Genomic DNA, 14,584 nt, shown 5'->3' on the forward strand with positions numbered 1-14,584 from the left:
CAAAAGTACAAAACGCGGCAAGTGTTAAAGTTGCCCAATTCAGCGGGAAAACTGAGCGTGACTGATACTCGAGCCAACTCTGCTCTAACCGTCGACTAGCAGTGGGAGTCAGATTGCCCCCTAGTGGATGGCTAAAGATTTGTTAACTCATATTCATAAATTTTCAAGGGAACGTCTCTGAATTAACTGATGCTCGCGCCCCCCTTGACAGGTGCTGACGCCCCCCTGGGGTATCAAGTATAAAACTGAAGTTGGAGTAGCTTAAGGCCAAAAGGTTTACTGGCATAATATAATATCTAAATCAAATTTGACTTTTTGCCTAATCAAATATTAACAGGTGTGGTTAAATATTTGAATATTAAACACAATTTCATTTGAACCTTCCTTTAAAATTTCTAGTTTAAACAGGACATTCTAGTTTAAACAGGACATGGATGTGATAAAAACACAGCATGAAATGTGTTAAAAATGTATGTAGCAAGTCTGTCTGGGACATAACACATTAGAATGTGCTATCAGCATTTCATGTGTTGAGATATATATCTTGAATAGTTAGCATACAGTATATTGAATATGAAGCTAATCCTGACAGCGGAACTCAAACTTCTCCAATCACAGGCCACTGAAACTAAAGATCATCATATCATTTTACTGAACTGATTAAAATGTTATATTTTCAATAGTCAAATTATTCAAACATCCATATATGCAATCTTCGATCATATTCTTAATTAGAAGCTCAATATAATGCAGACAATGATTAAATATTAGAAACAGAAATTACTAGTTCACCATCCCAAGTCTGTCGTTCGATTGTCACATGACAGGCACAAAATAAATGAATCATTCATGAACAACCAATGTGTGTGTGTGTGTGTGTGTGTTTTAATTAAACAGTTAGACTTCATAGTTGTTCTTGTAAGGACAACTATGTATGTAAATACTTTTTTACCATGAAAATTATTTTTTTTAGAAGGAATGATCACATGTGCAATGGTTGCAACCGTGACAACCGACCAACGGTTGCAACCGTTGAACATGTGATCATTCCTTCTAAAAAAAATAATTTTCATGGTAAAAAAGTATTTTTTTAATGATCAGATTTTTGTAATACTAAGTTGTTTACATGAAGCATTGTAAAAACATATCATTTTAATCTGTGTTTTCTTAGCTTCTAATAGGCATAGCTAGCATGTGTCAAAGATATTGTGTCAAGTTAATATAATATAAACATTGTTGCAACCATCCCAACATGCTGTCCCTTACTACAACACTGATGTAAAAGCTTGCCATAACATTACAAAATTGTAATTTTATGGATTGGTAAACAATCCCTTTCATAGTATCTCACCTTTTTAAGTAAATAGGTTAAAATATTAGGTTTGAGTCTAGGTGGACTAATTTCTTTCACTCTCGCCCTCTCTTTGTCTCTCTCTCTCTCTCTCTCTCTCTCTCTCACACACACACACACATAAAGTCAGCTACATAAAATGGTAGATTTGTCTAATTTGAAATTTTAAAAGTAAGACTGATTACCTAGGGCCGGTTGCATAAACGGTTTAGACTAGTCTTAAAAGTTAGTCAACTAATTGTTTTTCTTCAAGACTGGTCATAGCTTTTTTAATTCAGTTACAAAAATGTAGATTGGTCTTACTTGTATTGGAAAAGTAAGACTGATTACCCTTTGGCAACTGCTAGTTGGTCAAACTATTTTTTAAGCCACAGTCTTAAGATGGTGGCTAAGTTTATGCAACTGGCCCCTGCTGGTTAACTGCTTAGTCAAACTAGTTCTTAAGACACAGTCTTAACATAGTGGCTATGTTTATGCAACTGGCCCTTAGTTCAGTAAATTTTCACAGAATTTAACAGACGTATAGGCTAATATTAAATTTCAGTGTCTTGAATTTGATTAAATTAATATTTTGTAGTTCAGATTGTAATAATTAATTAAAACATGGTTGTTACTTGTTACTTTAAAATGTTTTTCCATTTACTATTCTTTGTTTTTATACAGCCAATTTAACTTATTGAAGACCCTGTCTGTCCACAAATAAAATAAAGAAATCGCGAAATTATATTTAAGAAATTATTTTTATTACATTTTAATGAATGTTTCAACTGCCCCTGTGGACTGTTGCAACCGTCCCCTCTTATGGGGTCAGTTGCAACATTTGACTTTGTCTGTTCAAGTATAAATTGTACGTATATTGTCATATGTACACATGTTACAGTAGTGTGAGTGAGTAGCTGACAGATGTGGCTGACATTAGAATGTGCTATCAGCATTTCATGTGTTGAGATATATATCTTGAATAGTTAGCATACAGTATATTGAATATGAAGCTAATCCTGACAGCGGAACTCAAACTTCTCCAATCACAGGCCACTGAAACTAAAGATCATCATATCATTTTACTGAACTGATTAAAATGTTATATTTTCAATAGTCAAATTATTCAAACATCCATATATGCAATCTTCGATCATATTCTTAATTAGAAGCTCAATATAATGCAGACAATGATTAAATATTAGAAACAGAAATTACTAGTTCACCATCCCAAGTCTGTCGTTCGATTGTCACATGACAGGCACAAAATAAATGAATCATTCATGAACAACCAATGTGTGTGTGTGTGTGTGTGTGTTTTAATTAAACAGTTAGACTTCATAGTTGTTCTTGTAAGGACAACTATGTATGTAAATACTTTTTTACCATGAAAATTATTTTTTTTAGAAGGAATGATCACATGTTCAACGGTTGCAACCGTTGGTCGGTTGTCACGGTTGCAACCATTGCACATGTGATCATTCCTTCTAAAAAAAATAATTTTCATGGTAAAAAAGTATTTTTTTAATGATCAGATTTTTGTAATACTAAGTTGTTTACATGAAGCATTGTAAAAACATATCATTTTAATCTGTGTTTTCTTAGCTTCTAATAGGCATAGCTAGCATGTGTCAAAGATATTGTGTCAAGTTAATATAATATAAACATTGTTGCAACCATCCCAACATGCTGTCCCTTACTACAACACTGATGTAAAAGCTTGCCATAACATTACAAAATTGTAATTTTATGGATTGGTAAACAATCCCTTTCATAGTATCTCACCTTTTTAAGTAAATAGGTTAAAATATTAGGTTTGAGTCTAGGTGGACTAATTTCTTTCACTCTCGCCCTCTCTTTGTCTCTCTCTCTCTCTCTCTCTCTCACACACACACACACATAAAGTCAGCTACATAAAATGGTAGATTTGTCTAATTTGAAATTTTAAAAGTAAGACTGATTACCTAGGGCCGGTTGCATAAACGGTTTAGACTAGTCTTAAAAGTTAGTCAACTAATTGTTTTTCTTCAAGACTGGTCATAGCTTTTTTAATTCAGTTACAAAAATGTAGATTGGTCTTACTTGTATTGGAAAAGTAAGACTGATTACCCTTTGGCAACTGCTAGTTGGTCAAACTATTTTTTAAGCCACAGTCTTAAGATGGTGGCTAAGTTTATGCAACTGGCCCCTGCTGGTTAACTGCTTAGTCAAACTAGTTCTTAAGACACAGTCTTAACATAGTGGCTATGTTTATGCAACTGGCCCTTAGTTCAGTAAATTTTCACAGAATTTAACAGACGTATAGGCTAATATTAAATTTCAGTGTCTTGAATTTGATTAAATTAATATTTTGTAGTTCAGATTGTAATAATTAATTAAAACATGGTTGTTACTTGTTACTTTAAAATGTTTTTCCATTTACTATTCTTTGTTTTTATACAGCCAATTTAACTTATTGAAGACCCTGTCTGTCCACAAATAAAATAAAGAAATCGCGAAATTATATTTAAGAAATTATTTTTATTACATTTTAATGAATGTTTCAACTGCCCCTGTGGACTGTTGCAACCGTCCCCTCTTATGGGGTCAGTTGCAACATTTGACTTTGTCTGTTCAAGTATAAATTGTACGTATATTGTCATATGTACACATGTTACAGCAGTGTGGGTGAGTAGCTGACAGATGTGGCTGTATTGTAGCCTGTCTGTTTGTTGCTGCCGTGTGTTTTGAGTTTGAGCTCCGTCAAGTTAATTCTTTATCGTCTATTTTTTATCTTAAAATCAATTTTATACACCATCATTTTCGTTTCTATAACGTGTGAACATATCCCTGATCGTATTCTACAACAAAAACAATCAGAGCGCCTTGTTATCACTAGTTCTATTTTTGACTTCCACTGTTGCTTGTTATAATGGCGGATGTGTCTACCTTTGAGTGCAGGTGAGGACACGTTCAAGCTGCATTCGGTGCAGGTCGAGCTGGAGGCTGTGGAGAAGAAGATCCGTGACCTGGTGGAGAGGCAGGCCCAGCTGAGAGAGCGGAGCCGCGCTGGAAACATCCCGGGCTGACGCTCACAAGTCCGGGGTAAGTATACAGTGCGCTGCTAACTCTCCCACCACCTCTACTCCGTGTGTTTCTCTGCACAGGCCCGGTGCACCCAGGACGTGATCTTCCCAGATGTCCTTCACTCTGTATTATAAACATACTACTTGAATTTCAAGTATATTTTTAATACATTTAATACTACGTCTTTTTCACCTGGGTTGCTCATGCCCGCATTCACATTGACGTAGACACTAAAACCCAAGTTTTATGTAGTGACACATTCAGGCTTTGACTCGGCTCTACATCAGCTTTTAAGAACACGAAATCATTGCCCACATCCTTGAATAGCACACGACCTACTTTATTACTGTGAAGGTATTGGTAAGAGTTCACTGAGAAGCTATGCAAACAGCTGTCATTATCGCGAACGATTTCTTCGATTTCATAATTGAAAATTTATAAAATTACGCGATTTGTTTGCATAATTTTTCAGTGAACTACAGCTATGTGTAGTAAATTCTGCTCCATCTGAAAGCATGTGATGATGAACATCTTGCTATGAATGAGTAGCGACACTGTGACTGCAGCGAATGATTGTTTCCGTCGTAACGGAAGTTCCACCCATAATTTGCGCAAAGCATCAAGGGGCGTAGGAAAATATGTGGATAGGTGTGTGTGAGTGTGGGTGTGTGTCTGCAATGGACTGACCATGCATCCAGGGTGTTTCTACTAGGGCTGCACGATAAATTGAAATGGAATCGAGATCACGATTCGACAGAAGCTGCGATTGTCATGCGTATCTTTTAGTGAAGTTACTTTTTGAATGAGAAGTCTTTTTTTTCTGAATTCTCTGTCTTTCATATTTTTATGTTGTGTTCTGTATAATGTAATATGTGCTTTAATTTCAAACAAGAATAATTGAGAGTGTGAGACATTGATACATGAACATCATTTGAGAAGTTTAAACTCTTGAAACTCTTAAACTCTTATACAATACACAGTCTTTGAATTTTATAAAAAATTATTTAATAAAAATAATAAAAAAATGTCCAAAGAGAATACACAACTAAAATCACCATAAAACCAAAATGTTCTATAATCTAACAATATAATTTGTTTTTAGCAATATGGACCAGGTCTCTGTAAATCCTTCCAAAACTCCACTTGGTCTCTCAAGCTTCGTGTCGTTGTGGCGATGAGTTTTGAATAGCGGCAGCGGTTGTATTCTACAGGGAAGACATTGAACAAGCTTCCATCAGGTGGATCGGTCAGAGCAATCCCTAAATGTGTCATACATTGACCTAAAAATACATCCTCTATGTAAACCGGTTTGACAAGTTGGGCTGCTTTAACAAGTTTCACTGGCAGGTCTAAAGAGAAAACATATCCCAAGCCCAGAGCGTAGGGTGGATATAAAGGTGGGGCGTAAACAGCTTTTGGAAGATACCATTTAGAATGGGGGTCTCTCAGTACCATTGCGTTCCTAGCCACAAGTCCAGACATATAGTTGTGCTTTGGTGCAGACAGAAGCATATTCACTACGTTTTTCACATTGAGAAACACATCAGAATCAACTTTCATTGCGTAGGAGGGATTCTGACAATAAACAGTCAACCATTCTAGCATTACCATTGTCTTAATGGTGAGATTGTAGTAACTGTCCCAGAAATCACTTTGTATAAGGTCATGATACTTCTCACTTTCCTGTAGCAAATTTTGTTGAAGCGTTTCGCTTTCTTCTGAAGTGGGGAGACCCAACAGAAATAATATGCTCACAGTCTTGTCCCCAACTAACCTCTCTGATCCCCAAGTTGAACGAACGGTGTCCCGAGCAGCTGTATTGGTTGGAGCTACTGGTACCATTAATACCACAAAAGGGTTTTCCTTCTGGCACTTCTCTGGCTCATTCAAAACTAAATTATACTTGTATGGGTAAGCCACATAATATGGTTCCGGGGGCTTCCACAGTTCCGCAGAAGTCACTGCCGACACTCTATTCAGCGAAACGTTGATTGCTTGAATGGTAAATTTCTCTGGAAGAAATAATCCAACTGTTAAAGCCCAGGATTCTGAGAATTTATTGGGGACGATGTAGTAGCACAGGAACAGGACCAAGAAAACGGTGAATATGACAAATGAACGAAGAGATCTGCTACCACTATTTGACTGGTGTTGACTAAAAAGAGAAAAAAATATTTGACCTGTCTTTTATGTCATGTCATGTATTGATGCATTCAGCTAAATAAACTTCTGTTATCATTAATACACACGGTGATGCTGTACAAAGTATAAATAAGTACAACAAATCCAATAAAAGCATCAAAAATCTTCAGTTATATTTAATGTTTTGCAACTCAAGTACACGATGGATAGAAAAAAACTGGTCTTATCTAAATCTGTATGCCACTTCTAAAAATATTTTACAAATTAAATTATCGTTATCTATACAGTAAAATAAAAGGTGGGTAGTAACTTTATTATACAAATTAAAACAGAAGCATTGGTACTTTACCTTTGTTTTTCACAGTCTTCCACCATATTTCCGCTGTTCATAGAATTGCATACGCATTATCAAGCACTACCGTGACTTGACAAACTCACACGGTGATTGTGAAGCACACAGTGAGCCAAACCTTTTTTATTTTGCATAACATGTTCCACCCCTCTACCACCTCAACAAGGAAACAACTGTCCTTTATGACATATGCCTCGAACATTAGTGAAGATCATCTGAATTACTCTAAGCCAGTCACTGACTTAGAAATTAGTATATGATTTTCCAATAAGTTAGTATAGTAATTAAAAATAATGAGGTCATGCTAATAGATTTTGAAAGCAGGATAAATTATACTGCCTATGTGAATGGACATTTTAAAAACACAACGTCTTTCTCCAGGGGTTGATCGTGATTATTTTTTGTCATTTGTGACTGAGAACAACACCATGGTTACACTGAAAACATTGTCATCTCAGGGTATTCTACTATGGTTATCAAAGACAAAACACAAATCTGCTAATCTGCTATTGGTGTTTCAAAAGACACACCTATATTCATGTGTTTACACATGTATATTTTATCATAGTTCATATTACTGTAGCTTATCACAAAGAGAGCTGAATGCTGCATGGCTGACTCAAATCCTTTGGCACAAAATCTTTGAAAGGTAAATAAATAAAAGAAAACCATACTATTCTGTATTTTAAAGGCTTTGAAATAAATCCAATGAAATGTGTATATTAACAGGTTTAAGTTTGGAATTTGTATACACAAAATACTTTGTGCCAGACAGCCTCTTTATAGTCTGTATCAACCAGCGTGATATTAAACGATATTTCTGATTTGTATGAAACCAGTTCATTTAGAAGTTACTGTTTTTAGGTTACCTTTGTTTGTTTTTTTTTCATTTATTTATTTTATTTTTTACTGTAGAAGCATTTCTAGCCTTTCAAGTACTGGGGCAAAGGCCACCCATTAAAAAGTGTCCCTATAATTTGATACTGTTTTATACTGTTTTGAATATATGGATGTAAATTGTCTTTACCTTGAGTACAGAGTGTGCTGCTCATTTCACACGTCTTCATCACTGACACATGATAAACTTGCTATAAAATTTGCTGAGGGGTATGCAAGATCAATGTTGGTGCCCCCCTGTATATTACATCCCCTAACACTAACCCTCACAGAAAACTGTCTGCAAGTCAATGACCAAAAACCCAATAACTAGCTTGTGCATGGAAGGATGCAAACTCATCAGGAGTGAAAAAAGTGCAAATCCCCTCCCAATCCCCCATTTTCAATACCACAGCAAAAAAACAAAAACAAAAAAAGGACACAGTAGAGTACTTTTCCCCCAAAAAACACATGTAATATTGCTCACTTTTTAGTTAGGCAATTTTGGAGGGATTTACGTTTTTTATTATTCATTTGCCTCAAAGCTATTCTTATTTCTGTATATTTTTATATAAAATGAGAACACTATATGTAAAAGTCACTTTAAAAAACGTGCATTTTTTTTCATTTTTACTTGTAGAGATAATTAATGTAAAAATTGCCATGCTTAAGTGGAAGATTTCTGCCACCTGGTGAAAAATAAACACTATTAAAATGAAAATGTCATGATATTCCCACTATAAACAGTAGATGGCTGCATACAGGGTTTCTGCAGACATGAACAAGTTAAATTTAAGACTTTTTAAGACCTTTTTAATACCACCTTATATGAAATTTAAGACCTAAACCTGTAATGGAAATACACATTTTATTACATACATATATGTAATATTTAATGTGTATAAATTAAAAAGAAAACAAAATATCATTGCTGTAATAAATTATATTTATTTACCAATATAAGCAATATAAGCAATAATGTTCTATCAGCTTTTACATACTTAAATCTGCATATTTACCTTTACAAAGGCCTATTTTTAACCTTTTTAGATGTATGCATCATCTTACATGTCAAATTATTAAAATTTATCAATAAATTCAATATACACTATAGGGCTGCTACCAGTCAGATTAAATAATTTACACTGCAAATAACAATAATCACGTAATGCGTGCACTCTGTAGGTGTTTTGAATGTTTTTTAATTTCAAAATAGCTCACTTGTCATGGTGTTATTTAACTATATCATGTTATGAATAAACTAAACATTTTGAATTTTTACCTCAGTGTGTTTCTTCTGAGTTTATGTGTGCGGTCACGCTCATTTGTTCTGAAGTCTCGAGACAAACAGAGTGAGCCTCAGCGCGAGCTTGTATTCTGCTAACTTACTGCAATTCTCTCTGATGACGCAGTAACTTACCGTGGGACTGTCCAATGATTGTAAAGTCATTAGGTCCGTCAGACTGAAGATATTTTAGCAGTAATGAGACCAAAAATAATTAAGACCCATCGAATCCGAATTTAAGACATTTTAAGACTTTTTAAGGCCTTATATTAGGAAAACGTTATTTAAGACATTTTAAGACTTTTTAAGGACCCGCGGACACCCTGTGCATAGGATCGCTAATTGTCTCATTTACCAGTCCCACTCCGTAATATAGTTTAAAAAAATAAAATAAAATCACTATTATAACATTTTAAAATAACTTTTTGTCATAGTTCAGCATTTTTTGTACTGAAGAATGAAGTAGAGTTTTTAAAAAACTCATCGGATCAACACATATGGCCTACATTTGAATTCAAAGCGGCAATTTTAGGCGAAAGCTGACTAATTTGCATCCTTGCTAACAATCTTCTCAGTTTCTCTCAAATCTAAACCAAACATTCACATATCTCGACTTATTTTAGAGGTAAGCTTACCCATCTCTTTTAGTTCACTTGAACATTGATGTTCTCATTAATGCATTGTTTTTTGCCTTTGTCTTTTACTGTTCTGCGCCCCAGAACGTTTCCCTCCTCTATTCATTTTGGTCATGTGACTCTGTCTGTGACAGTACTGTGTCGAAGGGTGAACGGTTGATATGCACTCAGTTTAAAATGATAAACAACCGTTAAATATAAATGTTTAATTGCATTATTTTTTAACAACTAAGCTTTTGATTATTTATAACATTTTATTAAAGCTGCAGTCCGTAAGTTTTTTTTGGTTAAAAATGATCCGAAATCAATATTTGAGCAAGTACATAACCAACCAGTGTTCAAAACTATCGCCTTACTTTAGCCCGATTCACAACAGTTAGCTTATAATAATGTTTTCTAATTTGAGTGGTACAGGTAGGTTTTCACGGGAAATTCGAGCATGGCACTGCGTCATTACGTCACATCTGTAAACATAAATAAGTTGTCCCAGCTACTAGGCTATTGCATGTGAGGATCCTGCAGGTGACGGATCGTTTATAGCCTTTTCTCACAGCAGCCAGAATAATTAAATGTATCATTTTGATGGTGGATTGTAATCTTGTAATCAAGGATTATGTGTTTATGAAGCACATGTGAATTAAATGAAATTAAATTCCAGTTATAAATGTGCTTCTGATTAGCCTGGGATTACAAAGATTTGTATTTTAAAGAAAACCAATTCGAAGGATCATAATTTGCTTTTTGGGTTAAAATAATTTCTGAATATGAAATTCGAAGAGTATGACAATTAGATTAGACTGTGCAGAAATTGAAATCTACACGCTAATACACACTATACTCATAGTCACCAATGCTGATGTTGTTAACATTAATCATTTGAGAATAAAGTATAACAATAATAATAATTTGAACGGTTTGATGTGATATGAGCTAAACGATAATCACCATTGGTAGCCAGATTTATGGTAATGCTTTTTTCCTCAGAGCAACGTGGCAGACTTGTTACTTACTTGTTCAGATGGCAATATACGGTGAAAATTCTTATTTGGGTCATATTCCAAGATGCAGGCTAGAATCTGTGACTGTGAAGTACAGTAAATATCCACACCGGTGCGGTGACTGACTGCCACACATACTCTTCAGAACATTAGATTAATCCGCGCTGGAGCCGTGCCGACTCACAACCCACGCAAGCTAGATAATTCCGCACTCAGCTGCAATTCCAGGTTTTCAAACAGAGATGGTGACAAAGAGGCAAAACTTATGGACTGCAGCTTTAAAGAAGATTTTCACAGAATGATTTGGGCAAAATGGCGCTGCATATATATATATATATACTGCATATACTGCATACCCCCTTTTTGCGCCACTGGTGTCATTGCTGTGATGGACAGGACATCTGTCCAGGGTGTTTCATTGCATTCAGCCCATAGACTGTAAAAAAACATGGACGTAGTGTCCGTGACGTCACCCGTAGGTTTCTGAAGAGCATTTTTGAAGCCTAAAGTGGGCGGAGCGGGCCGTCGCTGTACGTTACTCTCGGATGATCGAAAATGGGCAAAGAGGCGGGACGTGGGTGAAGCTGGTTGCTGAAACCACACCCGCCTAGCTTGATGGTTGTGTCAGCAGCGGCAATCCACCTGTCACTCAAGTGGCCACGCCCTTAATTATGCAGAACTTTAAGGCTTAATATAATTTTTGTACCAGGCTGTAAACATATTTTTTTCTGCTGTAAAGTTGGGCATTTTAACATGGGGGGTCTATGGGATTGACTTCCTTTTGGAGCCAGTCGATGAATTGCAGATGAATTGGCTCTAGTGGCCAGTCGATGAATTGCAGTTTAAGTCACTTCCGTGTTGGTTTCAAGAGAAAGACCGGAAGGTTGATGCTTGATTCAGCCTGAGACTCTGGGATAGACTCCAGCATCCCTGTCACCCAGTAGTTTGGAAAATGTATAAATGGGGGTATTTTGTACTCTTATTTTAAATGCATTTTCATGTTTTGTGCCCATCTCTGTACACTAATATACATAATAGTAATAATAATAATAAGGTAGGTTATAAGGTTAGACAGATTTGAGTCAAAAAGGGGCAATGATGTTGAAAAAAAAAAAGTCAAGCCGTACAACTAGATAACTATATAACTAGTGGCGGCTATTGGAAAATGTTCTAGGTAGGGCTGTGCCACATCCAAGAGTTTTAGCAAATATCCCACTTTACCACTATACAAGCCGCCTTAACCTGACTGAATATAGACACATAGGCATCAAAGGGGGCTTGAGCACCTGCTCTTTTGCTTCCTCGAGAGAAAGTGCCCTTTTTTTCTGGGGATTTAAAAAAAATAAATGAATGTAGCCTATGTACAGCCATGGCCAAAAGTTTTGGCAGTGACATAATTATTTTTTTTTTTAAGTTTTGCAAAGTTTGCTGCTTAAGCTGTTGTGGTGTTCATTCACGTTGTTTCTAGATTATTGTGTAGAGTGATCAGATGCATTTTAAATAATTGCTAAAAGCTTCATTGGCCAAAAAAGAAAAACTTTTCAAAAAAAAAAAATTTCACTGCAGAGCATAAGCTTGCTTATGCAGAGCTTGCTCAGGAATGGCAGCAGGTTGCTGTGATAGCATCTGCACGCACAGTGAGGCAAAGACTTTTGGACAACGGCCTGGTGTCAAGAAGGGCAGCACATAAGCTACTTCTCTCCAAGAAAAATGTCAAGGACAGACTGAAATTCTGCAGGAAGTACAAGGATTGGACAGCAGAAGACTGGTGCAAAGTTATTTTCTCTGATGAAGCTCCCTTCTGCCTGTTTGGGACATCTGGAAAATCGATTGTTCGGAGAAGAAAAGGTGAATGCTACCATGAGTCCTGTGTTGTGCCAACAGTGAGGATCCTGAGACCATCCATGTGTGGGGCTGCTTTTCAAACAAGGGAGTGGGCTCTCTCATAATTCTACCCAAAAACACTGCAATGAATAAAGAATGGTATCAAAATGTCCTGCAAGAGCGACTTCTTCCAACGATCCATGAGCAATTTGGTGATGATCCGATTTTCCAGCATGATGGAGCACCATGTCACAAAGCAAGAGTGATAAAGAAGTGGCTCGAAGATCATTACATTGAAATTTTGGATCCGTGGCCAGGCAACTCCCCGGATCTCAATCCCATAGAGAATCTGTGGTCAGTCATCAAAAGGTGAGTGGACAAGCAGAAGCCCACAAATTGTGATCATCTCCGAGAACGAATAAGGCAAGAATGGATCGCCATTAGTCAGGATTTGGCCCAGAAGCTAATATCCAGCATGCCAGAGCAAATTGCAGAGGTTAGGAAAAATAAGGATCAACACTGTATTGACTCAGATTTTTTTTGCCAATAAAAACCAAGGGTGCTTTCACACTAGCACTTTTGGTGCGCACCCGGGTTCGATTGATGTCAGAGTTCGGTTTGTTTGGATGATGTGAATGCTGTCTTCCGAACTTTGGTGCGCACCCGTGAACTGTACCTGAGTCCGCTTAAAAAGGGTGGTCTGGGTAGGGCTGGACGATATGGCCAAAATTGATATCACGATATATTTCTTAATTTCGGTCGTCTTGGATACGGTTCATGTGAACTCCAGTACGGTTCGCTGCTGATGTCAATGCAATCGTACCAAATCGTGGAAGTGAACCGCTATTAATGACGTATTATTTGATAAAAATGTGTGGTTGTGTGTGTGTTTCACTCACTTTCCTGACAAGCGTGACTGACGCGCTGCAAACAGAGAGCTGTATATCTCATTTCTGTTCGTAAGCAACGGTTCTGACCCAAATAAAATAATATGAACGCAGTCCAGCGGGGGCAGGGGGAGGGGGGAGCAATCGAACTCAGGGTTTGGACCAGGCAAGCGAACCAAGTGTGAAAGCACCCAAAGTGTACATTTTAGTACCTAAAAGGTACAAAACTGTACCTTTTGAAAAGGTACCGCCCCAGTGACAGCTTTTTTTCTGAGAGTGTAGAAACATGTGGAAAATAGGTAATCTACAAATACTGAAGCAGCAAACTTTGCAAAACACAAAATTTATGTCACTGCCAAAACTTTTGGCCATGACTGTATATATGTGTGCGTGTGTGTGTTTCTGTTTGCGCACATCTTTCCCTGTTAAACAAATAAAAAATAAAAATATCAGGTCGGGTCGGGAAATGTTAAGAATCTGTCGAGTTCTGATGCCTTTCTCCCCTCCGCGTCTCCGCTAATTTGCATACATTTGACAAAAGCCATTGCAGATGAATAGGATAAACAAAATAACTAAAGCATATCGCCACCAATGTTGCCAAGTCTGTGGTTTTCCCATGGAATTGGGCTACTTTACCTCTGTTGCCGCTGTTTTTTATTATTTATTTGTTTTGTGTTGTTTTTTCATGTCTGCGTTTTGAAGCGACCCCAATTATGTGATATTTAGCCACTGGAATGCAAATTTTACCAGGGGAACCCCGCCAAAAAAAAAAAGTGTATTTTATCCCCTGGAAAAGGGTGCGAACCACGGGGGAGCTAGGGGGAGCTCGGCTCCCCTTAATAAGACATGGGCTCCCCTGAAAACGGGATTTGTGAAATTTTGGGGGGTCTCAAAAAAATATTGTGGAACGCAATTTTTACCGGGGAAATTGGGCTAGTTTTGGGCTAGATTTGAGAAGCAATTGGGCTGGTTTTGTTGTAAAACCTGGCAATCCTGATCACCACAGAATTTCCCCAGTTATTAGTTAATGACTTACATCAAAGAACTTATACTAGCAAGAAGTGAAAGCCAATAGAACGTTCCATTGCAAAAGCAGCGCCCTATGCTTCCGCCATTTTGGGGTGAAAGCGACTCGGCACTCCAGTAGATTCTAGCTGTCGCTATGGCAAATATCAGCTGCTTTGTTTAA

General features: G+C 36.9%; 1 protein-coding gene across 1 annotated transcript; it reads right to left on the minus strand.

The window, feature by feature from the left end:
- Positions 1-5,494: 5,494 nt before the first annotated feature.
- Positions 5,495-6,970, minus strand: LOC107733242 (beta-1,3-galactosyltransferase 2-like). The gene is made up of 2 exons (XM_016544803.1): positions 6,888-6,970; positions 5,495-6,551 (listed from the first exon to the last, which is right to left on the minus strand). Exons 1-2 carry the CDS (start codon positions 6,926-6,928, stop codon positions 5,495-5,497), a joined length of 1,098 nt encoding a protein of 365 aa, XP_016400289.1. The 5' UTR covers positions 6,929-6,970.
- Between the last annotated feature and the right edge of the window lie 7,614 nt (positions 6,971-14,584).

This window comes from Sinocyclocheilus rhinocerous, unplaced genomic scaffold, assembly GCF_001515625.1.
Source record: "Sinocyclocheilus rhinocerous isolate Xijiao unplaced genomic scaffold, SAMN03320098_v1.1 scaffold1391, whole genome shotgun sequence".
Taxonomy (NCBI): domain Eukaryota; kingdom Metazoa; phylum Chordata; class Actinopteri; order Cypriniformes; family Cyprinidae; genus Sinocyclocheilus; species Sinocyclocheilus rhinocerous.